Source organism: Choloepus didactylus, chromosome 14 (assembly GCF_015220235.1).
Source record: "Choloepus didactylus isolate mChoDid1 chromosome 14, mChoDid1.pri, whole genome shotgun sequence".
NCBI lineage: Eukaryota > Metazoa > Chordata > Mammalia > Pilosa > Megalonychidae > Choloepus > Choloepus didactylus.
The window spans coordinates 23,430,578-23,457,077 of NC_051320.1; the positions used below are offsets into that span (position 1 = coordinate 23,430,578).

General features: G+C 36.3%; 1 protein-coding gene and 1 pseudogene across 7 annotated transcripts in view; one reads left to right on the forward strand and one right to left on the reverse strand.

Annotated features, from left to right (window-relative positions):
• The window catches only part of CSPP1 (centrosome and spindle pole associated protein 1), a 169,974-nt gene that overhangs the window by 62,571 nt on the left and 80,903 nt on the right, over positions 1-26,500 (forward strand). For all 7 annotated transcript variants that reach the window (XR_005211589.1, XM_037802572.1, XM_037802575.1 and 4 more), the window contains 2 exons: positions 23,251-23,344; positions 24,393-24,450. Coding sequence is in view for 6 of the 7 variants with exons in the window: in XM_037802572.1 (XP_037658500.1) it covers positions 23,251-23,344; positions 24,393-24,450 (152 nt within the window). In the remaining variant the exon portion in view is untranslated. The remainder of the gene's footprint in view (positions 1-23,250; positions 23,345-24,392; positions 24,451-26,500) is intronic.
• Positions 20,192-20,647, reverse strand: LOC119508772 (annotated as a pseudogene).

Here is a 26,500-nt window from a genome sequence, read left to right on the forward strand (position 1 = left end):
TTTATCTTGTTTGGTTTTGTGAAATGCCTTTCTGTGTCAGTTGAGATGATCCTGTGTTTTTTTCCTTAATTATATTAATATGGAGCATCAATTGATTGGATTGTTTTTCCTGTGTTGACCATTCTTGCATTCTTAGAATAATTGCCACATGGTTATGGTATGTAATTCTTTCAATATATTGTTGAATTCAGTTTGCCAGTATTTTTGTTGAGAATTTTGCATCTTTATTTATAAGTGATACTGGGCTGTAATTTTCTTTTCCTGTGCTGTCTTTATCTGGCTTTGGTATCAGGGTAATGCTGGCTTCATAGAATGATTAGAAAGTAATCCCCCATTTTCTATTTTTTAGAAGAGTTTGAGAACTATAGTTGTTAAATCTAATTTTAATGTTTGTTGGAATTAAGTAGTTAAACGATTCTGTCCTGGGCTTTTCTTCGTTGGGAGGGATTTGATTGCCGATTCAGTCTCTTAACTTGTTATAGATCTGTTGGTGTTTTCTGTTTCTTCTTGTGTCAGATTAAGTAATTGTGTTTCTAGGAATTTGCCCATTTCATCTGTGTTTTCTAATTTGTTGCCATATAGTTGTTTATAGTACTCTTTTATAATTCTTTTTATTCTGTAAAGCTGATAGTATTGTCCCCTCTTTCATTCCTGATTTCAGTTTATTTGGGTCTTCTATTTTTTTTTGTTAGTCTGCTAAGTTTTTTGATTTTATTGCTCAGTTCAAAGAACCAATTTTTGGTTTGGTTGATTCTGTTTTTTCCTGTTCCCTGTTTTATTCATCTCTAATCTTTACTATTTCCTTCCTTCTACTAACAGGGTTTAGTTTTCTGTTCTTGTTCTGATTTCTTTAAGTGTGAATTTAGGTTATTGATTCATGGTCTTCTTTTTTAATATAGGCATTTAGAGCTATATATTTCCCTCTGAGCACTGCCTTTGCTTCATGCTGTAAGTTTTGGTATATTGTGCTTTTCATTCATCTTCAGATATTTCCTAATTTCCGTTATGATTTCTTCTTTGACCCATTGGTTATTTAAGAGTGAGTTATTTAATTTCCATATATTTGTAAATTTTCTGGTTTTCCTTCTGTTATTGATTTCTAGCTTTGTTCCATGGTGGTCTGCGAAGATACTTTGTATGATTTCACTATTTTAAAATTTATTAAGATTTTATTTGTGGCCAAACCGGAAATGTTCCATGTGAACTTGAGAAGAATATGAGTTTGCTTTTGTTGGGTATCGTGTTCTATACATATGTTCATTAGATCTAATTGGTTAATAATGTTGTTCAAGTCCTCTATTTCCTTACTGATTATCTGTTTAGATATTCTATAAATTATTGAAAGTAGCATTTGAAGTCTCTAGTTCTTGTAGAACTATCCATTTCTCCTTTCAGTTCTGTCAGGTTTTGTTTCATATATTTTGGAGTTCTCTTGTGAAGCACATACATGTTTAGAATTGTTATATTTTCTTGCTGGGTTGAACTTTTTATCAATATATAATATCCTTCTTTTTCTCTTGTAATCTTTTTTGACTTAAAGTCTATTTTACCTGGCAATAATGTAGCTACTCTGGCACTCTTTTGATTACTGTTTCCATGGAATATCTTTTTTTCACCATTTTACTTGCAACTTGTTTCTGTCTCTGTGTCTTAGAGTGAGTTTCTTGTAGACAGTTTATAGATGGATCATACTTTTCCATCCAGTCTGCCAATATCTGCCTTTTAATATAGGAGTTTAATCCATTGACATTTAAGATAATAACAGAAAAGGAAGGATTTACCTTTGCCATCTGGCTGTTTTCTATATGTTGTGTATGTTTTTGTTCTTCAGTTACTCCATTACTGCCGCCTTTTGTATTTAGTTGCTTTTTTTTTTTAGTGTACTCAATTGGTACCCTTCTTTCCTTTTCTTTGTATTTTAAAATTATTTTCTTAATGGCTACCTTTGTAATTATCTTTAACATCTTAAATTGCTGACAACCTAGTTCAAGTAGTACCAACCTGTACTAGTATAGCCTGTAGTATAAAATCTCTGTAGTTTATACTGCAGTATAAAAACTCTCTACTCCTATGTATCTCCATTTTTCCTACTTTACATTGTTATTGTGTCTGATCGTCTTTAAGTACTGTATCCCCATAAACATAAATTTTAAATATTTTTTACCCATTTGCCTAAGTCATATAGGAGGGGAAAAAAAGCAGTTACAAACCAAAAGTACAATAATAGAGACTATTTCAATTTTTTTTAACTTTTTTTCTTTTTTAAATCAACTGTATGAAAAAAAATTAAAAAGAAAACAAAAAACAAACATACAATACAAGAACATTTCAAAGAGACCATAACAAGGGAGTAAGAAAAAGACAACTAACCTAAGATAACTGCTTTACTTCCAACCTGTTCCTACTTTACCCCAAAAAAGTTACATAATATAGCAACATTTCTGTGAACTTGCTCCTACTATATCCATCAGAAATTAACAGACCATAGTCATTCCTGGGCATCCCCAGAACGTTAAATAGCTTATCTGTTCTTCTTGGATTACTGTTCCCCCTTCCTTAATTGCTCTCTATTGCTAGTTCCCCTACATTCTACATTATAAACCATTTGTTTTACATTTTTCAAAGTTCACATTAGTGGTAGCATATAATATTTCTCTTTTTGTGCCTGGCTTATTTCGCTCAGCATTATGTCTTCAAGGTTCATCCATGTTGTCATATGTTTCACGAGATCGTTCCTTCTTACTGCCGCGTAGTATTCCATCGTGTGTATATACCACATTTTATTTATCCACTCATCTGTTGAAGGACATTTGGGTTGTTTCCATCTCTTGGCAATTGTGAATAATGCTGCTATGAACATTGGCGTGCAGATATCTGTTCGTGTCACTGCTTTCCGATCTTCCGGGTATATACCGAGAAGTGCAATCGCTGGATCTAATGGTAACTCTATATCTAGTTTTCTAAGGAACTGCCAGACTGACTTCCAGAGTGGCTGAACCATTATACAGTCCCACCAACAATGAATAAGAGTTCCAATTTCTCCACATCCCCTCCAGCATTTGTAGTTTCCTGTTTGTTTAATGGCAGCCATTCTAACCGGTGTTAGATGGTATCTCATTGTGGTCTTAATTTGCATCTCTCTAATAGCTAGTGAAGCTGAACATTTTTTCATGTGTTTCTTGGCCATTTGTATTTCCTCTTCAGAGAACTGTCTTTTCATATCTTTTGCCCATTTTATAATTGGGCGTCTGTACTATTGTCATTGAGTTGTAGGATTTCTTTGTATATGCAAGATATCAGTCTTTTGTCAGATACATGGTTTCCAAAAATTTTTTCCCATTGAGTTGGCTGCCTCTTTACCTTTTTGAGAAATTCCTTTGAGGTGCAGAAATGTCTAAGCTTGAGGAGTTCCCATTTATCTATTTTTTCTTTTGTTGCTTGTGCTTTGGGTGTAAAGTCTAGGAAGTGGCCGCCTAATACAAGGTCTTGAAGATGTTTTCCTACATTATCTTCTAGGAGTTTTATGGTACTTTCTATTTTTTTTTTTTTTTTTTTTTTTTTTTTTTTTTCAGTTACAAGGCACAGTGAAGGATAGTGTGTATTGATAAATGAGTTAAATCAGCAATAATAAGTAACTATCATAATTATACATGAATCAAATCACAGAGCCCCAAAATACATGAAGGAAACATTGGCAACACTGAAGGGGGAATAAGGTTGTCTTGAATACACTAATTTAATTAATGGTTATAACAACTATACAGAAGATCAATAAGGAAACAGAAAACATACACAATACTATAAAGGATCAAGACCTGACATACATATACAGAGTACTCCAACAACATAAGAATCAGCAGAATAATTATTTTCCTCAAGGAAACATCAATCTTTCTCCAGGAAATGCCACATATTAGATAACAACCCAAGGCCCAATAAATTTTTTAAATGCATTTTATATTGTGAACTTAAAATATATACATAAGAGTGATAACTTTCAAAGTATGATTTAACAAGTGGCTAAAGAATAAATTTTTTTTTTTTTGACTTTGCCAATTGGCTTTTATTTTATTTTATTTTTATTATTTTTTTTTTAATCATCATTTTATTGAGATATATTCACATACCATGCAGTCATACAAAACAAATTGTACTTTCGATTGTTTACAGTACCATTACATAGTTGTACATTCATCACCTAAATCAATCCCTGACACCTTGATTAGCACACACACAAAAATAACAAGAATAATAATTAGAGTGAAAAAGAGCAATTGAAGTAAAAAAGAACACTGGGTACCTTTGTCTGTTTGTTTCCTTCCCCTACTTTTCTACACATCCATCCATAAACTAGACAAAGTGGAGTGTGGTCCTTATGGCTTTCCCAATCCCATTGTCACCCCTCATAAGCTACATTTTTATACAACTGTCTTCGAGATTCATGGGTTCTGGGTTGTAGTTTGATAGTTTCAGGTATCCACCACCAGCTACCCCAATTCTTTAGAACCTAAAAAGGGTTGTCTAAAGTGTGCGTAAGGGTGCCCACCAGAGTGACCTCTCGGCTCCTTTTGGAATCTCTCTGCCACTGAAGCTTATTTCATTTCCTTTTATATTGAGATCTTTGGTCCATTTTGAGTTAATTTTTGTGTAGGGGGTGAGGTAGGGGTCCTCTTTCATTCTTTTGGATATGGATATCCAACTCTCCCGGACCCATTTGTTGAATAGACCATTATGACCCAGTTCAGTGACTTTGGGGGCCTTATCAAAGATCAGTCGGCTATAGATCTGAGGGTCTATCTCTGAATTCTCAGTTCGATTCCATTGATCTATATGTCTATCTTTGTGCCAGTACCATGCTGTTTTGACAACTGTGGCTTTATAATAAGCTTCAAAGTCAGGGAGTGTAAGTCCTCCCACTTCGTTTTTCTTTTTTAGAGTGTCTTTAGCAATTTGAGGCATCTTCCCTTTCCAAATAAATTTGATAACTAGCTTTTCCAAGTCTGCAAAGTAGGTTGCTAGAATTTTGATTGGGATTGCATTGAATCTGTAGATGAGTTTGGGTAGAATTGACATCTTAATGACATTTAGCCTTCCTATCCATGAACATGGAATATTTTTCCATCTTTGAAGGTCTCCTTCTATTTCTTTTAGTAGAGTTATGTAGTTTTCTTTGTATATACCTATATATTGTATAGGTATATATAAAAGATATAGCTTTTATATCTTTGGTTAAGTTTATTCCTAGGTACTTGATTTTTTTAGTTGCTATTGAAAATGGTATCTTTTTCTTGAGTGTCTCTTCAGTTTGTTCATTTCTAGCATATAGAAACATTACTGACTTATGTGCATTAATCTTGTATCCCGCTACTTTGCTAAATTTGTTTATTTGCTCTAGTAGGTGTATCGTTGATTTCTCAGGGTTTTCTAGATAAAAGATCATATCATCTGCAAACAATGACAGTTTTACTTCTTCTTTTCCAATTTGGATGCCTTTTATTTCTTTGTCTTGCCGGATTGCCCTGGCTAGCACTTCCAGCACAATGTTATAACAGTGGTGACAGTGGGCATCCTTGTCTTGTTCCTGATCTTAGGGGGAAGGCTTTCAGTCTCTCACCATTGAGTACTATGGTGGCTGTGGGTTTTTCATATATGCTCTTTATCATATTGAGGAAGTTTCCTTCAATTCCTACCTTTTGAAGTGTTTTTATCAAAAAGGGATGTTGGATTTTGTCAAATGCTTTTTCAGCATCTATTGAGATGATCATTTGATTTTTCCCTTTTGAATTTTTAATGTGTTGTAATACATTGATTGATTTTCTTATGTTGAACCATCCTTGCGTGCCTGGAATGAACCCCACTTGGTCATGGTGTATGATTTTTTTAATGTGTCTTTGGATTCGATTTGCAAGTATTTTGTTGAGGATTTTTGCATCTATATTCATTAGGGAGATTGGCCAGAAGTTTTCCTTTTTTGTAGCATCTTTGCCTGGTTTTGGTATTAGATTGATGTTAGCTTCATAAAATGAGTTAGGTAGTGTTCCATTTTTTTCAATGTTTTGAAAGAGTTTGAGTAAGATTGGTGTCAGTTCTTTCTGGAAAGTTTGGTAGAATTCCCCTGTGAAGCCATCTGGCCCTGGGCATTTATTTGTGGGAAGATTTTTGATGATTGATTGGATCTCTTTGCTTGTGATGGGTTGGTTGAGGTCTTCTATTTCTTCTCTGGTCAGTCTAGGTTGTTCATATGTTTCCAGGAAATTGTCCATTTCCTGTACATTACCCAGTTTGTTGCCATACAGTTGTTCATAGTATCCTCTTATGATTTTTTTAATTTCTTCAGGATCTGCAGTTATGTCACCTTTTTCATTCATTATTTTGTTTATATGGGTCTTCTCTTTTTTTGATTTTGTCAGTCTAGCTAGGGGCTTGTCAATCTTGTTGATCTTCTCAAAGAACCCACTTTTGGTGATATTTATCCTCTCTATTGTTTTTTTGTTCTCTATGTCATTTATTTCTGCTTTAATCCTTGTTATTTCTTTTCTTGTACTTGGTTTAGGATTGGTTTGCTGTTCATTTTCTAGCTTCTTCAGTTGATCCATTAGTTCTTTGATTTTGGCTCTTTCTTCCTTTTTAATGTATGCGTTTAGTGCTATAAATTTCCCCCTTAGCACTGCTTTTGCTGCATCCCATAGGTTTTGGTATGTTGTGTTCTCATTTTCGTTCGTCTCTATATATTTAGCAATTTCTCTTGCTATTTCTTCTTTAACCCACTGATTGTTTAGGAGTGTGTTGTTTAACCTCCAGGTATTTGTGAATTTTCTAAGTCTCTGATGGTTATTGACTTCTAATTGTATTCCATTGTGGTCAGAGAATGTGCTTTGAATAATTTCAATCTTTTTAAATTTATTGAGGCTTGTTTTATGTCCCAGCATATGATCTATTCTGGAGAAAGTTCCGTGAGCACTAGAAAAGTATGTGTATCCTGGTGATTTGGGATGTAATGTCCTGTATATGTCTGTTAAATCTAATTCATTTATCAGATTGTTTAGGTTTTCAATTTCCTTATTGGTCCTCTGTCTGTTTGATCTATCTATAGGAGACAGTGATGTGTTGAAGTCTCCCACAATTATTGTGGAAACATCAATTGCTTCCTTTAGTTTTGCCAATGTTTCTCTCATGTATTTTGTGGCACCTTGATTGGGAGCATAGACATTTATGATTGTTATTTCTTCTTGTTGAATTGCCCCTTTTATTAGTATGTAATGGTCTTCTTTGTCTCTCAAAACATCCCTGCATTTAAAGTCTATTTTATGTGAGATTAATATTGCTACACCTGCTTTCTTTTGGCTGTAGCTTGCAGGAAATATTTTTTTCCATCCTTTCACTTTCAATTTCTTTGTGTCCTCGTGTCTAAGATGAGTCTCTTGTATGCAACATATTGATGGTTCATTTTTTTTGATCCATTCTGCGAATCTATATCTTTTAATTGGGGAGTTTAATCCATTTACATTCAACGTTATAACCGTGAAGGCATTTCTTGAATCAGCCATCTTATCCTTTGGTTTATGTTTGTCATATATATTTTTCCCCTCTGTCTATTAATATCCTTTATTGTACCCATACCGAATCTCTTTAGTACTGAACCTTTGTCCAAGTCTCTCTGTCCTTTCTTTGTTTCTCTGTCTGTAGGGCTCCCTTCAGTATCTCCAGTAGGGCAGGTCTCTTGTTAGCAAATTCTCTCAGCATTTATCTGTCTGTGAAAAATTTAAGCTCTCCCTCAAATTTGAAGGAGAGCTTTGCTGGATAAAGTATTCTTGGTTGAAAATTTTTCTCACTCAGAATTTTAAATATATCGTGCCACTGCCTTCTTGCCTCTATGGTGGCTGCTGAGTAGTCACTACTTAGTCTTATGCTGTTTCCTTTGTACATGGTGAATTGCTTTTCTCTTGCTGCTTTCAGAACTTGCTCCTTCTCTTCCGTGTTTGATAGTGTGATCAGAATATGTCTCGGAGTGGGTTTATTTGGATTTATTCTATTTGGAGTTCGCTGAGCATTTATGATTTGTGTATTTATGTTGTTTAGAAGATTTGGGAAGTTTTCCCCAACAATTTCTTTGAATACTCTTCCTAGACCTTTACCCTTTTCTTCCCCTTCTGGAACACCAATGAGTCTTATATTAGGACGTTTTATATTATCTATTATATCCCTGAGGTCCGTTTCGATTTTTTCAATTTTTTTCCCCATTCTTTATTTTATGCTTTCATTTTCCATTCTGTCATCTTCCAGGTCACTGATTCGTTGTTCAGCTTCCTCTAGTCTTGTACTATGAGTGTCCAGAATCTTTTTAATTTGGTCAGCAGTTTCTTTAATTTCCATAAGATCATCTATTTTTTTATTTAATCTTGCAATGTCTTCTTTATGCTCTTCTAGGGTCTTCCTGATATCCTTTGTATTCCGTACTATGGTCTCATTGTTCATCTTTAGTTCTTTGAGTAGCTGCTCTAGGTGCTGTGTCTCTTCTGATCTTTTGATTTGGGTGCTTGGGCTTGGGTTATCCATATCGTCTGTTTTTTTCATATGCTTTATAATTTTCTGTTGTTTTTGGCCTCTTGGCATTTGCTCAACTTGATAGGGTTCTTTTAGGATTTGTAGACCAATTGAAGTCCTTATCTCTAATTTATCAGATGTACAGTTTTGTGGAGTACACTTTCTCTAACTAACCAGCAGGTGGCGTCCACGAGCCACCTGTTCTCCACAAGCCAGTTCACCCCTGCTTAGCCTTTGTGGTGAGTGGGGGAGTGAGTCTTGTGGGGTCCAATTGGTGTACCAAGCTTGCGTGTGTAGTTGGTGTTGCCGACTATTTCAATTTTATTTATGTAATTACCTTTACCTTTGATCTTTATTTTTTCTTTTGACTTCAAGTTACTATCTAGTCCCACTCCCTCCCTTATTTATAAATGAAAATATATTGAGTTACGTTCCATACCATACAATCCATCCAAAGTATGCGATCAGTGGCCCACAGTATCATCACGTAGTTGTGCATTCATCAGCACAATCAATTTTAGACCACTTTCGTTACTCCAAAAAAAAAAAAACAAAAAGGAGAAAAAGAAGAAAACCCAAAACATCCCATCCCCCCCTTTACTCCCTTTTATTGTCCCTAGTATTGGTGTGGTGTGGTGCATTTATTACTGTTGATGAGAGATATTAAGATATTACTGTTAACCACAGTCCATAGTTTGCAGTAGGTACTTTTTTCCCCGTATACCCCACTATTAACTCCTTGTAATAGTATCATACATTTGTTCTAGTTCATGAGAGAACTTTTTAATATTTGTACAGTTAATTATAGTCATCATCTGCCACACAAGACTCACTGTGCTGTATAGTCTTATGTTTTAACCTTTAGCTTTCCTTCTGGTGACATACATGACTCTAAACTTCCCCTTTCAGCCACATTTACTCACAATTCAGCGCTGTTAATTATATTCACAATAATGTGCTACCATTCTCTGTCCATTTACAAATGTTTAAATTTAACCTAGTTAAAAATAATGCACATATTAAGCAACCACTCCCCATTCTCTAGCCTCATTCTATCTCCTGGTAACCTATATTCTATATTTTATGCCTGTGAGTTTACATATAATTAGTTCGTATTAGTGAGATCATAACACTGTGTTTGACTGATTTCTGTCAACATAATGTCCTCAGGGTTCATCCATGTTGTCCCATACTTCAGGACATCATTCCTTCTTACTGCTGAATAATGTTCCATTGTATGTATATACCACATTTTGTTTATCCATTCATCAGTTGGTAGCTACTTGGGTTGTTTCCATCTTTTGGCAGTTATGAATAATGCTGTTATGAACATTGATGTCTAGGTATCTTTTCATGTCCTTGCTTTCAAATCTTCTGGGTAGATTCCCAGAAGTGGGATTGGCAGATCATAAGGCAACTCTATATTTAACATCCTGAGGAACTGCCAAATTGTCTTCCACAGCAGCTGTACAATTTTACATTCGCACTGGCAGTGAATAAGTGTTCCAGTTTCCCTACATCCTCTCCAAGACTTGTATTGTCCTGTTTGATTAATAGTGGCCTTTCTGGTAGGAGTGAAATGATATCTCATTGTGGTTTTGATTTGCATTTCCCTAATAGCTAGTGAAGTTGAGCATCTTTTCATGTGACTCTAAACCATCTGTATTTCCTCTTTGGAAAAATGTCTATTCATGTTTTTTGCCCATTTTTAAGTGGGTTTTTTGTCTTTTTATTGTTGAGTTGAAGGATTTCGTTATTTTCTGGTATCAAACCCTTATCAGATATGTGGTTTCCAAATATTTTCTCCCGTTGAGTCGGCTGCCTTTTTTTTTACCCTTTTAACAAAGTCCTTTGAAGCACAGAAGTATTCAGTTTTGAAGAGGTCCCATTTATGTTTTCTTTCATTGCTTGTGCTGTGGGTGTAAGGGCTAAGAAACTACTGCCTATCACTAGATCTTGAAGATGTTTCCCTACATTTTCTTCTAGAAATTGTATGTTACTAGCTCTTATATTTAGGTCTTTTATTCGTTTTGCGTTAATTTTTGTATAGGATGTGTGTTAGGGGTCCTCTTCTTTTCGTCTGGATATGGATATCCAGTTCTTGCAGCACCATTTATTGAAAACACCATTTCGTTGCAGTTGAGCGGGCTTGGCAGCCTTGTCAAAAATCAATTGACCATAGATGTGAGGGTCTGTTTCTGAACTCCCAATTCAATTCCATTGATCAATATGTCCATCTTTATGCCAGTACCATGCTGTTTTGACCACTGTGGCTTTATAATATGTTTTAAAGTCAGAAAGTATGCGTCCTTCCACTTCATTCTTCTTTTCAGATGTTTTTGGTTATTTGCAGCCCCTTACCCCTCCAAATGAATTTGATAATTGGCTTTTCCATTTCTGCAAAGTAGGCAGCTGGAATTTTGATTGATATTGCATTGATTCTGTGGATCAGTTTGGATAGAATTGACATCTTAATGACATTTAGCCTTCCAATCTATAAACACGGAATGGCTTTCCATTGTTTAGATCTTCTTTGGTTTCTTTTAGCCCTGTTTTGTAGTATTCTGGGTACAGGTCCTTTACATCCTTGGTTAAGTTTATTCCTAGATGTTTGATTCTTTTAGTAGCTATTGTAAATGGAATTTTTTTTCTTGATATCCTCCTTGAATAGTTCATTGCTAGTATGTAGAAACACTACTGATTTTTGCATGTTGATCCTGTATCCCCACTTCGCTGGACTCATTTATTAGGTTTGGTGGCTTTGTCATAGTTTTTTCTGGACTTTATAAATACAGAATCATGCTGTCTGTAAATAATGAAAGTTTTATTTCTTGCTTTGCACTTTAGATGCCTTTTACTTGTTTTTCTTGCCTACTTGCTCTAGCTAGAAATTCTAGCACAATGTTGAATAATAGTCATGACAGTGGCCATCCTTGTCTTGTTCGCAATCTTAGAGGGAAAACTTTCAGTCTCATACTGTTGAGTGTGACGTTAGCTGGGGTTTTTCATATATGCCCTTTATCATGTTGAGGAAGTTTACTTCACTTCCTACCTTTTGAAGTATTTTTATCAAGAAAGGATGCTGAATTGGGTCAAATGCTTTTTCTCCGTAAATTGAGATGATCATGTGATTTTTCCCTTTCAATTTGTTTATGTGGTGTATTATATTAATTGATTTTCTTGTATTCAACCACCCTTGCATACCTGGAATAAAACACACTTGGTCGTGGTGTATAATTCTTTAAATGTGCTGTTGGATTCTATTTGCAAATATTTTTCTGAGGATTTTTCATCTATGTTCATTAGGGAGATTTGTCTGTAGTTTTCTTTTCTTGTAGTCTCTTTAGTAGGCTGTGGTATAATAGTGATGTTGGCCACATAGAATGAGTTAGGTTGTGTTCCTTCAGTTTTTTGGTAGAATTTGATTGGGATTGGTATTAATTCTTCTTGGACTGCTTGGTGGAATTCACTTTTGAAGCCATGTGGTCCTGGGCTTTCCTTTGTTGGAGGTTTGATGACTGATTCAGTCTTTTTACTTGTGATTGGTTTGTTGAGGTTTTCTATTTCTTTGTGGTCAATGTAGGTTGTTGGTGTATTGCTAGGAAACTGTCCATTTCATGTAAGTTGTGTAGATTGATGGGCTGCAGTTGTTCAGTTGTTCATAGTATTCTCTTATGATCTTTTTTATTTCTTCAGGGTCCATGTTAATCATACCCCCCCACCCCCATTTCTGATTTTATTTATTTGGATCTTTTCTTTTTTTCTTAGTCAATGTAGCTGAGGGTTTGTCAATTTTGTTGGTCTTCTCAAGCAACCAACTCTTGATTTTATTGATTCTCTCTAATTCATTTCATTTCGTTTCATTTATTTCCACTCTAATGTCTGTTATTACTTTTCTTCTGCTTGCTTTGGGATTAGTTTGCTGTTTTTTTTTTCTAGTTCCTCCAGTTTACAGTAAGATTGTTGGTTTGAGCTCTTCTTTTTAAATATAGACGTTTAGGGCTATAAATTTCCCTCTCAGCACTGTGTTTGCTGCATCTCATAAGTTTTGATATGTTGTGTTTTTGTTTTCATTCATCTTGAGAAATTTACTGATTTCTTTTGCAATTTCTTCTTTGATCCACTGATTTATGAGTGTGTTGTTTAACCTCCATATGTTTGTGTATTTTCTGGTTCTCCAGCTGTTACTGATTTCTAGCTTTATTCCATTATTATCAGAGAAAGTGCTTTGTATAATTTCAATCTTTTAAACTTATGAAGACCTGTTTTGTGTCCCACCATGTGATCTGTCCTGTAGAATGTTCCATGAGCACTTGAGAAGAATGTATATCCTGCTGTTTTGGGGTGCAATGTTCTATATATATATCTGTTAGGTCTAGTTCATTTATTGTATTATTTAAGTTCTCTGTTTCCTTATTGAGCCTCTGTTTAGATGTTCTATCCATTGAAGAGAATGTGTGTTGAAATTTGCCAGGATTATTGTAGAGATGTCTGTTGTTCCCTTCAGTGTTGCCATTGTTTGCTTCATGTACTTTGGGGCCCCTTGATTGGGTGCATAAACATTTATGATTGCTATTTCTTCTTGGTAAATTACCACTTATTATATATAGTGTCTTCTTTTTCTCTCAAAACATTTTTGCCTTCAAAGTCTATTTTGTCTGGTATTATTATTGCTTCCCTGTTTTTCTGTTTAGTTTTTTTGTTTGTTTTTTTGTGGTTACTGCTTACATGGAATATCTTTTTCTGTCCTTTCACTTTCAACCTATTTCTATCTTTGTTCTAAAATGAGTCTTTTGTAAACAGCATATAGATGGATCATATTTATTTTTTATCTATTCCTTCACTCTTTGTCTTTTGATTAAGGAGTTTAATCCATTAATATTCATTGTTAATACTGTAAAGGCAGTACTTACTTCAACCATTTTATCTTTTGGCTTTTATTTGTCAGTTCTGTTTTTTTCTTTCTTTTTATCCTGTTAATTTCCCTTACTGATAATTATTTCTATACTGCAAACCTCTCTCTCCTGTCTTTTCTTTTCAGCATGTATAACTTCCTTTAGTATTTCTGATAGGGGAGGTCTCTCTTTTTTTTTTTTTTCTTTTCTTTTTTTTTCTTTTTTTTTATTCAGTTTTATTGAAATACATTCACACACCATAAATCATCCATGGTATACAATCCACTGTCCACAGTATGATAACATGGTTATGCGTTCATCATCACAATCTATCTCTGAACATTTTCCTTACATCAGAAAGAACCAGAACAAGAATAAAAAATAAAAGTGAAAAAAGAACACCCAAATCATCCCCCCATCCCACCCCATTTGTCCTTTAGTTTTTATCCCCATTTTTCTACTCATCCATACACTAGATAAAGGGGGTGTGATCCACAAGGTCTTCACAATCACACTGTCACCCCTTGTAATCTACATTATTATACAATTGTCTTCAGGAGTCCAGACTGCTGGGTTGGAGTTTGGTAGTTTCAGGTGTTTACTTCTAGCTATTCCAATACATTAAAACCTAAGAGGTGTTATCTATATAGTGCATAAGAATGTCCACCAGAGTGACCTCTCGACTCCATTTGAAATCTCTCAGCCACTGAAACTATTTCATCTCATTTTGCATCCCCCTTTTGGTCAAGAAGATACTCTCAGTCCCACAATGCCGGGTCCACATTCATCCCCCGGAGTCATATTCTGCATTGCCAGGGAGATTTACAACCTGGGAGTTGGGTCCCACGTAGGGGGGAGGGCAGCGAGTTCACCTGTCGAGGTGGCTCAGTTAGAGAGAGAGAGGGCCACGTCTGAGCAACAAAGAGGTACTAAGGGGGAGACTCTTAGGCACAATTACATGCAAGTTTAGACTCTCCTTTGCAGTAACGAGCTTCATAAGGACAGGTCCCATGATCGAGGGCTCAGCACATCAAACCGCCAGTCCCAATGTTTGTGACAACATCAACACCAGTCCGGGTGAGGATGTCCAGCACATCCACACCTTCCCCCAGATCCTTGGGGCTGAGGAGAGGGAGGCTGTAAATATATTTTTTATTATCTGCCCAAATTACTCTGGGATGTGTCACTATTTCACTCCAGCCTATACTAACCTACCGTATCTCACTTCCTATTCAAAGTTCCGTGCAATTGTGGTGTTTGAACAAATCGACTGTAGAGTTGTTCCGTTTAGAAAATTTAGATCCTGTACCAAATAGATATCTCTTACCTTGGTCTCATATGGAAGTTGAAGTTTTAAAACACAATCAGTTTCAACCTTTACCCTTTGGCCTGGCTTGCCCTGGTCTTAACCAGACCTGCTTCATTCATATCACTAATTGAAGTCTGGGCTCTTTTTCAGCTTTTTTTTTTTTTTTTTAGCAGTGGCTGTATGCACTACTACTGACATTCATATCTGCCGAGCTCTAGCTCTTGAGTTTCAGGTGTCTCAGAGATATGCATTGTTCCAGAGACCAATCAGGTTATACGCTAGGGGATCAGCATCTCAAAGTTTAGAAATAGGCATTACAATTCAGGGATAGAGTTAACTGCTGTAAGAGCTTACAATCTAGGGACTGTTACAATTATTATGTCCACGTTAGGCTATGTTCTAAGATTCAATTCTGAGTTTACACATTGTAGTTAGTCCATATTGGTGAGGCATCATCCCTCTCACCATGTTTTCTCCAATACTTTTACTCTTATATATATTTTTTCCTACAATTTTATAGAGTTATATTCACATACCATACATTTATCCACAGTGTACAATCAGTTGTTCATGGTATCATCATAAAGTTGTACACTTATCACCACAATCAGCACTTGAACATGTTGATTACTACAAGAAAAATTATTATTTTTTTTTTTTTTAGCAATAAGAAAAAAATGATAAAAAGAAAAATAACATGTCATACAATACAATATACTAGTAAGGACAGCAAATAACACCACTACCAAGAATCCCATATTCCTCCCCTATATCCCCCTCTCAAATACATTTAGCATTGGCATATTGCCTTTGTTACATTTAATGGAGGTATATTACAATGTTACTGTTGACCATAGACTCCAATTTGCTTTGATTATGTTTTTTCCTGAATACCATCCCTTTTAAACTCTCTATATGGTTGACATTCATTTGCTTTCCCACATGCAAAAACATTTTTGTATTTGTATATTTAGTAACAGTCATTGGCCACTCCAGTTTTTGCCATGTTACACAGTCCCAGTCTTTATCATCTATCTTTACCTCTGGTGTCATACATTCTCCTATCCCACCTCTTTCAGCTTTACTCACAGACATCTTTTTTCAGTGTACTTACAATACCATGCTACCATCACACAGTATTATGCTATCTATTTCTGGATCTATGCAATCAATCCTAAACATTCTGTAGTCCTTCAGCATCAAATGGCTGGTCTCTGCCCTCTTTCTATCTCCTGGTCGCCTGTGTTGTCAGCTTTTAACTCCCAAAGTTTGTTCATTAATGTCTGTTCATATTAGTGAGACCATACAGAATCTGTCCTTTTGTTTCCGGCTAACTTCACTCAACATAATGTCCTCAAGGTTCATCCACATTATTATATGATCCATGTCTTTGTTCTGTCTTACAGCTGCATAATATTGCATCATGTGTATATACCACAGTTTGTTTATCCACTAGTCCTTTGATGGACATTTGGGCTGTTTCTGTCTCTTGGCAATTGTGTATAATGCTGCAATAAACATTGGTTTACAAATGTCTGTTTGTGTCTTAAGTTTCAGTTCCTCCGAGTATATACCTAGCAATGGAATAGCTGGGTCATATGGCAAATCTATATTTAGCTTCCTGAGGAACCTCCACACTGTCATCCAGAGTGGTTGCACCATTCTACATTCCCACCAACAATGAATAAGCGTGCCTCTTTCTCCACATCCTCTCCAGCACTTGTCATTTTCTGTTTTTTGGATAATGGCCATTCTGGTAGGTGTGAGATGATATCTCATTGTGGTTTTGATTTGCATTTCCTTAATAGCCAGTGAAGTTGAGCATTTTTCCATATGTTTTTGAGCCATTTGTATTTCCTCTTCAGAAAAATGTCTGTTCATGTCTTTTAGGGCAGGTCTCTTGTTGACAAATCTCTCAGCTTCTGTTTGTGAATATTTTAAACTCTCCTTTAATTTTGAAAGACAGCTTTGCTGGACAAACCATTCTTGGCTGGCAATTTTTCCCTTTCAGTATCTTGATTATATTGTTCTACTGCCTTCTCTCCTCTGTGGTTTCTGTTGAGAAATCAGCACTTATTCTTTTTTGGGTTCCCTTGTGTATGGTGATTTGCTTTTCTCTTGTTGCTTTCAGAATTTTCTCCTTCTCTTTGGCATTTGACAGTTTGATTAGTAGGTGTCTTAGAGTGGGTCTTTTAGGATTTATTGTGTTTGGAGTACATTGACCTTCTTGAATTTGCATATTTATGTCTTTTATAAGGATTGGAAAATTTTCAGCCATTATTTCCTCACATATTCTTCCTGGCCCTTTTCACTTCTCTTCTCCTTCTGGTACATCTATGTTTGGTGCTTTGTGTTGTCAATCATTTCCCTGAGACCGTGCTCAAATTTTTCTGTTTTTTTCTCCCTTTATTCTTTTGTCTGTTCAAATTTGGTTGTTCCGTCTACTGGCTTGCTGGTCTTTTCTTCTGCCTCTCCAAATCTGCTGTTGTGTATCTCTAGTATATGTTTAATTTCATCTACAGTGACTTTCATTTCCATAAGATCTGTTATTTTTCTGTGTATTCATTCAGATTCTTTATGCTTATCTAGCACCTCTTAATATCCTTTATGTCATTATCCATTCCATTGAATTTGTTTAGGAGATTTGTGTGAACATATTGGATTAGTTGTTCCAAATTCTATGTCTCCTCTGACTTTTTAATTTGTTCCTTTGATTGGGCCACATCTTCCTGTATTTTATAATGTCTTGTGATTTTTTTTTTTGCTGGTAACTGGTCATCTGATTATCTTTTTTTTAAAGTTGGTTCTGTTTTTTATCCTCAATTAACTTTGTTTGATTTTTTCTTCCCCCTTTTGGTCAGGAAGATTTTCTCAATCTCATAATGCTGGGTCCAGGCTAATCCCTGGGAGTCATGTCCTACATTGCCAGGGAGATTTACGCACCTGAGAGTCATGTCCCATGTAGTAGGAAGAGCAGTGTGTTTACTTGCTGACTGGGCTTAGGGAGAGAGAGGCCACATCTGAGCAACAAAAGAGGTTCTCTGATTGAGACTCTTAGGCACAATTATAAGTAGGCATAGCCTCTCCTTTGCAGTAACAGACTTCATAAGGGCAAACCCCAAAATCGAGGGCTCAGCCTTCTAAATTGGTAGTACTCAATGCTTGTGAGATCATCTGATAATCTTGATGGGTCTATTCTGAAGGTCAATTTCTCCCTCTTGGATTTAGTTGTTTCTTGCATTTTTATAAGGGTATTTCTTTGACAGTTGGATTATCAGTATTTCCCAGCCAAAGCAGGGCTGGATATCCATGCATGGGGTATAGATCAGCTCCAGTGGGCCTGGGAAAGGTTCTGGAAAGAGTCCAAAAAGCCCTTCTTTTTACCCCTGCACTTCCTGGCCCGCCCAGTAGATGACGATCTTTGGTTCTGTATTGTTCCTTTAAAGCAGTTTAAATTGTGGCGCCCAGCATTGTCTAACTGGGCGGGGTTGAAACTGTGTGGATTGCATTTTCTCACTTTGCCGGCCCCCTCTCTGGTTCAGTATTGGGCTGTGTCCTCCTCTGTACTTGGGTCAGAGAAGTCTTGCAGCCATGCCAATTTGTAGCCATCCTCCATGCAAGGATCCGGCTGTCCGCTGCTTCTTCGCTCTAAGGTGGGGGATGGGTGGCAGGAGCCATGGCCAGAATTACAGTCTTTGCCATGTTTTTTCAGTCTCTTCATCCCACACTGACCTGGGCATTGAAATGTCCTCCCCTGTCCCCCAGGTCCCCAAACAGTTGATTCAGACAGTTCCTGCTTCACTATTTGTTGCTTTTGGGAAAGAAATGGGTTCTGCCGTTTCTTCTGCAATCCCCCATTTTGAACACTCCTCCTTGGGGCCCTCTTGTATTCCACTCTCCCCTGCGGCTTGTGTCCTGCCCTGGGTCTCTGTGGACTTAGGTCTCTTTCTGGATATAGGTGGGGATCTGTGTCACTGCCATGAGAGTTTTTATAGTCTGTGTCCCCAATGGGAGGTTGGAGGGCTCCCGGCTGCTGCCTCAGAGCACTTCCCCAGCTGCATGGGACTGAGTGAGGGGGAGAGGAAAGGACCGGCCAGTCTGGGACAGAAGTTACCTACCTGACATTTTTCTCTTTATTTGACGAATCATTCATCACTCCTCTAGTTCCGTTTTACTTTAGTCTGAAAGACTTCCACTTCTTGCAAGGCAGTTATGGTAATGATCTCCTTCAGCTTCTGTTTATCTGTAAATGTCTTAATTTTACTTTTTTTTTTTTTTGCTGTTTACTTTTTAATTTTTTTCACTTTAAAGACAAGACCAAAATCAAAACCTCTGAACTTATAGTTTTCAACTTAAAGAATCAAAGAATGGTTGTAATTTATAATAATTTATAATAGTATCCATAAAGTAAATAATTTTATGAGTATTAATGGCTGATAACTGTAACGGGATAAAGTGTAAACATCATATTTTTGTCTTAATTTGAAATTGCCAGTGAAATCGATTATAGATATTTATTCTAAAAGATGCTACCATGAAGGCTGCACATTGAAATATAATGACTGTGCCAGACTGGATATATTATGTCCCTCAGAAGAAGCCGTGTTCTTTGATGCAGTCTTGTGGAGGCAGACTTATTAGCGTTGATTAGGTTGGAACCTTTAGATTAGGTTGTTTCCATGGAGATGTGACCCACCCAAATGTAGGTGATAACTCTGATTAGATAATTCCCATGGAAGTGTGGCCCCATCTATTCAGTGTGGGCCTTGATTAGTTAATTAGAGCACTATATAAGAGCTCAGAAAGAAGGAGTTTGCTGCAGCAGCTTACAGAGCCATTTTCAAAACGGCTGTTGAAAGCTGACACTGACGTTTTGGAGAACGCCATTTTGAAACGCAACCTAGGAGCAAGCAGACGCCAGCCTCATGCCTTCCCGGCTAACAGAGGTTTTCTGGATGCCAATGCCTTTTCTCCAGTGAAGGTACCCTATTGTTGATGCCTTTCCTTGGACATTTTATGGCCTTAAGACTGTAACTTTGTAACCACTCCTTTATAAAAGCCAATCCATTTCTGGTATTTTGTATTCTGGCAGCATTAGCAAACCAGAACAATGACTATTCAAAATTAAATTTTATGGAATACCTAGAAAATGGGTTTATTTGGAACCTGCAGGCAGATTTATAATATTCATTAGCAGTGATTTTTTAAAGATTAGAAGGCCACTGTTTTAATATAAAACTAGCTTTAAAATCATCTTCGTTTAGTATTTTCAATTGTCACATGGCCATAAACCAAAGAAACAAATAATATCAAATGATCACTGATACTATTTAGGCAAAAATTCTCATGTATCAGTACTTTTTATGTTGTGTACATCAAATTCTAGTAGAAAGACAACTTTAAAAAAGATGCAGTCCCTGTTTTCGTTAATAGCACAACTGTGTTACAGTAAACCAAGTTTATGTTCAACCATCAAGTGTAGTTCTCCCATTACTTCCCTTTGTGATGGATCATTAAGAATATGTTCAAATCCAGTTGTCTCATCATCATTCCTCACAATATCTAGTAAAAAGTTTGAGCTCAGAAGAAATGGAAGCCGTTGAGCCTGCTGCACTATCTTGAATTCCATCTGTAATTTTAGTGGAACAACAGACCCTGGATGTTTCTCAGTATGGAAAAATTAATTTTATCTTGGTTGAGTTGGAAATTCTTTTCTGTTAATTCAAGAGGAACACTGGGAAAAAGTTCATTTTTCACACAAGGAAATCCTCTCCAAAGAAGATCTTGACTTTCAAAAGGGCCACATGCTGAAATTTCAGTAACTAGAATACCGTCCTTTAGCTGAGATCCAAGTCTTCTGGCATTCATCTTCAGCCCACTGTCTCGACCCTCACCTTCATTTTTGAAGATAGTTTTGCCAGATATAGAATTTTTCTTTGATCTTTAAGGACTTTAAGTATGCCATTCCATTTTCTTCTGATCTCCATGTTTCTGATGAGAAATCCTCTGTTAATCTTACTGGAGATCCCTTGTATGTAACAAGTTGTTTCTCTCTTGGGGCTTTCAAAATCTTCTCTTTGTCTTTGGATTTTAAGAATTTCACTATATTATCTCTTGGTTGAGATCTCTTAGAGTCTATCTTTTTTTTTTTTTTTTTTTAGTAAATTCAGTTTTATTGAAATACATTCACACACCATACAGTCATCCATGATATATATACAATCAGCTGTCCACAGTATGATAATATAATTATGCATTCATCACCACAATCTATCTCTGAACATTTTGTTACATCAGAAAGAACCAGAACAAGAATAAAAAATAAAAGTGAAAAAAAAGAACATCCAAATCATCCCCCCCATCCCACCCCATTTGTCCTTTAGGTTTTATCCCCATTTTTCTACTCATCCATACACTAGATAAAGGGGGTGTGATCCACAAAGTCTTCACAATCACACTGTCACCCCTTGTAATCTACATTATTATACAATTGTCTTCAGGAGTCCAGACTGCTGGGTTGGAGTTTGGTAGTTTCAGGTGTTTACTTCTAGCTATTCCAATACATTAAAACCTAAGAGGTGTTATCTATATAGTGCATAAGAATGTCCACCAGAGTGACCTCTTGACTCCATTTGAAATCTCTCAGCCACTGAAACTATTTCGTCTCATTTTGCATCCCCCTTTTGGTCAAGAAGATACTCTCAGTCCCACAATGCTGGGTCCACATTCATCCCCGGGAGTCATATTCTGCATTGCCAGGGAGATTTACAACTTGGGAGTCGGGTCCCACGTAGTGGGGAGGGCAGCGAGTTCACCTGTCGAGGTGGCTCAGTTAGAGAGAGGGCCACGTCTGAGCAACAAAGAGGTACTCGGGGATTCTCTTAGGCACAATTATATGCAAGTTTAGCCTTCTTGGAGTCTATCTTGCTTGGAGTTTGTTGAGCTTCCTGTCTTTCGTCAGATTTTGGAATTTTTGGACATTATTTCTTCAAATATTTTTTCTGCCCTTTATCTTTCTTGTCCTTCTGGTACACCATTGATGCATATGTTGGGGTGCTTAATGGTGTGCCACGAGTCCCTCCGCCTCTGTTCATTTTTCTTTGTTATTATTTTGTTCTCATCACACTACATAATTTCAGTGTCTGGTGTTTAAGATTATTGGTCCTTTCTTCTGCCTGTTCACATGGGCTGTTGGATCCATCTAATGAGTTTTGCATTTCAGTAACTCTGCTTTGCAGCACCAAAGTTGCTGTTTGATTCCTTTTTAAAATTTCTACTTTTTATTTTGGTCAGACAGTGTTTTCCTAATTTCCTTTAGTTCTTTGTATGTGGATTCTTTTAGCTCATCGAACATTTTTAATTCTGTTGTTCTAAAGTCTTTGACTATTAGTTTCAATATAAGCTTTTTCAAGGATAATTTCTGGCAAATTCTCCTTTTCCTGTGGATGGGCCATAGTTTCTTGTTTCTTTGTGTGTTTTCTGTTTTTTTTGTTGTTGTTGTTGAGCACTGGACATTCTGAGTAGTATCTTGTTAAAACTCTGGAAATCTAGTTCTCCCACCTCTTTAGTATTCCTAGGTTTTGTTTTTGTTGTTGCTTTTGAGGACTGGAGCTATCAATTTTTGACTTTTCCATACTACTTTGGCTCCTTAACAGGAATGCAAACAGTAAAGTGAAAAGAAAAATATGTACTGCCTTTTTAAGGCTCCTGTCCTTTTGCCTGCGGCAGGTGGAAGGGGGTTTGAACAGTGTCCACCCTCGGAACTGGCCCTCCATTGATCTGTAGAAGCTTATCAAAAGCTGTGATAAGCAGTCAGAATAGTTACCCGTAGGTTTTGGAGGATGAGGTCCTTATAGCCCACCTTGCAATAGCAGGTTGCATCTAGAGCCTGAGCTGTAGTCCTCACTGCTGCCTGCCATGAGGAGGTGGGATGGGGGAGTGGTAGCTGCTGCAGGGAGGGTGAAAATCACTGATATTTACCACTGTTGCCAGCCTCTTCTGCCCGCTCTTCCCTAGATACCAGAGTTCCAAAATAGTTGATTCTGCCAGTTTAATAGTTGTTTTGGTAGAGGGACTGATTCCTGGAGCTTCCTCTTCCACCATCTTCCTCATAGTCCTCTCTGAGCAGTTGGTTTTGAGATGTCATTTTGGACATTCTTGTTAAATTTAAAGGGCTTTTGGGATATATTAGTGGAAATTTTGCCTAGAGTATTTGGAAAATGTTGATGGAGTTTAGGATATTCTGATATTTAGGAGGGTTTTGGACTAAACATAGAGATTTGGAGATGATTAGTATAGTTGTGTCTGTCACAGGATATCAATTTTGAATATTAATTGAAGAGGTACTGATGATTATTATTTTTCTTCCTTCTGTATTTCCTGCATACTCTGTTATTAGTTTTTGATGTAATTAAAACTGGAGAGTTTTTTTTTAAAGTCGCATTTCTAGTTGCATATGTTGCCTAAGAGTTAAGACTACATTTTTTTCTTATTAATGTCTAGGAAGTGAAGATCGAGAACTTATTCAGAGAAGGAAAGAGAAATATAGGCTAGAACTACTGGAACAAATGGCTGAGCAACAGAAAAACAAGAGACGGTAATGAAAGGTTTGCATTTAAAAAAAAGTTTTGAATTTAAATAACTTCTTTGAAATTGCATTTGTGTAAAATTGTGGTAGTTAACTTTTATATAGTAAATTAAGGGACTGTTTTTCCTAGTATGATTATGGATTCATAAATCACTTACATTTCAATCTCCATATTGTAAATCAGCCAGAATAATGAAACAATTAGAGTGAGAGTGTTTGTTTTCTTTGTCATAGGTAACAAATGCGAACATGTATGTAACAAATAAGAGTAGGTAACATTTACATTTCTTCATTAGTTTCCTCAGTTTTTGATTTAGGATAGAATGTTGTGTAGATGCCCACTGCATTATTCCATAGATAGTAACAAATACAAAATAAAAGCATTTTATCCTTGTCTGAAATGATAAGCATGTATACACATATGCAATATAAAAATAATTATATGGTAAATTCGCAGGTATTGTGTACAAGTTTCTTTAATTATAATCTTTTTTGGAGAAATATTTTAAATATTAATTATAATTTTAAATTAGGAATAGTAATCTTGGTTCTAGAGAATTTTGACCTATCATCTAGTTTTGCCTTTTTTCCTCTCTCTCACAGCAAGCAATGTTTGTGGTCTGATACTAGCCATCTTTAATGTCATTTTTAAAAAACTTTATTAGAAAGTATGGTGTTTATATTTAAACTTTTTACCCTTCTTTTTGCCAACTGGAAATATGCATGTTCTTGAACAGAGGTTTTTTATTTGTTTCACGAAGTAAAGATTTTTATTACTGTACTTGGTACTGTGTGAGTTGCTTAGTCTCCGAAGTACCCTAGACACTGGTTTGGAGATACGTATTCTAAGTTAGTTACATGTGAATTCTAGTTTACTTTGCACTAAGTCAGAAAAGTTAGTTTGCAGAATTATTTAAGTTTTTACTGTCAGTTAATGAAATTATTTGTATTTGCAGAGATTGCATAGACTTTGTGTGTAGGTCTGTTTCAATAATAATTATTTTGATAGTCTTCATTATAACTTTGTTTTAATATATATAAAACTAATTTTGTGTAGAGAAAAAGATTTGGAACTCGGAGTTGCAGCTTCTGGAGTACAAGATCCTGAGAAATCGGTAAGGGTTCATGATGTCTTTCATTCAAATACTGTGGTGACGTAGAGATAGAGGATATTGGAGGAAATGCAAGAGTACACCGATTTGATTAGTAATAAAATAAATTCAGTCTCATAAAATGTAAATGCTAACTTTTATCCGTTCTTTGTTTCCCTAAGATATTTTTTCATTTTTCATTTGTGCATCTTTCTAAAGAAAATTTTATTGTGGTAACATTATGCATCATTTTTTTTTAGTTTGTTTTAAATTAGTCCTCTCTACTTTGTTCAAATGTACTATTCCTTGGGAAAGTTCTCTCTTTAATTTGCAGTGGAATGCTTTGAAAGTTTTCGTCCTTCTGTATACACCCTATATTTCACAATAAGGAAAAAACTGGAACTGTGGAACTGTAGCCCATAACAGTTTTTGTTTTTTTTTTAATTCAGTTTTATTGAATATATTCACATACCATACAGTCATGCATGGTATATAATCAACTGTGCACAGTACGATCATATAGTTATGTGTTCATCACCATAATCTATTTCTGAACATTTTCCTTACATCAGAAAGAACCAGAATAAGAATAAAAAATAAAAGTGAAAAAAGAACACCCAAACCATCCCACCCTATTTGTCATTTAGTTTTTATCCCCATTTTTCTACTCATCTGTCCATACACTAGATAAAGGGAGTGTGATCCACAAGGTTTTCACAATCACACTGTCACCCCTTGTAATCTACATTATTATATAATCATCTTCAGGAGTCCAGACTGCTGGGTTGGAGTTTGGTAGTTTCAGGTATTTACTTCTAGCTGTTCCAGTACATTAAAACCTAAGAGGTGTTATCTGTATAGTGTGCATAAGAATGTCCACCAGAGTGACCTCTCGACTCCATTTGAAATCTCTCAGCCACTGAAACTATTTCATCTCATTTTGCATCCCCCTTTTGGTCAAGAAGATATTCTCAATCCCATGATGCCAGGTCCAGATTCATCCCTGGGAGTCATATCCTGCATTTCCAGGGAGATTTACACCCCTGGGAGTCAGGTCCCACTTGGTGGGGAGGGCAGTGAGTTCACCTGCCAAGGTGACTCAGTTAGACGGAGAGAGGGCCACATCTGAGCAACAAAGAGGTACTCAGAAGGAGACTCTTAGGCACAATTATATGCAAGTTTAGCCTCTCCTTTGCAGTAACAAGCTTCACAAGGGCAAGTCCCACGATCGAGGGCTCAGCACATCAAACCGCCAGTCCCAATGTTTGTGACAACATCAACACTGGTCCAAGTGAGGAAGTCCAACACTTCTGCACCTTCCCCCAGCTCCTCAGGGGCGGGGGTGGGGGGTGGGGGGAGGCTGTAAATATATTTTTTATTATCTGCCCAAATTACTTTGGGATGTGTCACTATTTCACTCTAACCTATACTGACCTACGGTATCTCACTTCCTATCAAATTTCCATGTAATTGTGGTGTTTGAACAAATCAACTGTAGAGTTATACTGTTTAGAAAATATAGATCCTGCACCAAATAGACATCTCTTCCCTTGGTCTCATATGGAAGTTGAAATTTTAAAACACAGTCAGGTTTGACCTTTACCCTTTGGCCCAGTTTGCCCTAGTCTTAACCAGATCTGCTTCATTCATATCACTAATTGAAGTCTGGGCTCTTTTTCAGTTCTTTTTTTTTAACAGTTGCTGTATGCACTAATACTGACATTCATATCTGCCGAGCTCTAGCTCTGAGTTTCAGGTGTCTCAGAGATACCCATTGTTCCAGAGACCAATCAGGTTATATGCTAAGGGATCAGCATCTCAAAGTTTAGAGACAGGCATTACAATTCAGGAATAGAGTTGATTGCTGTAAGAGCTTACAATCTAGGGACTATTACAATAATCATGTCCACGTTAGGCTGTGTTCTGAGATTCAATTCTGAGTTTACACATTGTAGTTAGTCCATATTGGTGAGGCATTATAGTGTTTGCCTTTATTTCTGGCGTACTTCACTTAAATACTGTGTACAGGATCCATTCACCTCGTTGTGTGTCTCATAGCTTCACTCCTTCTCGT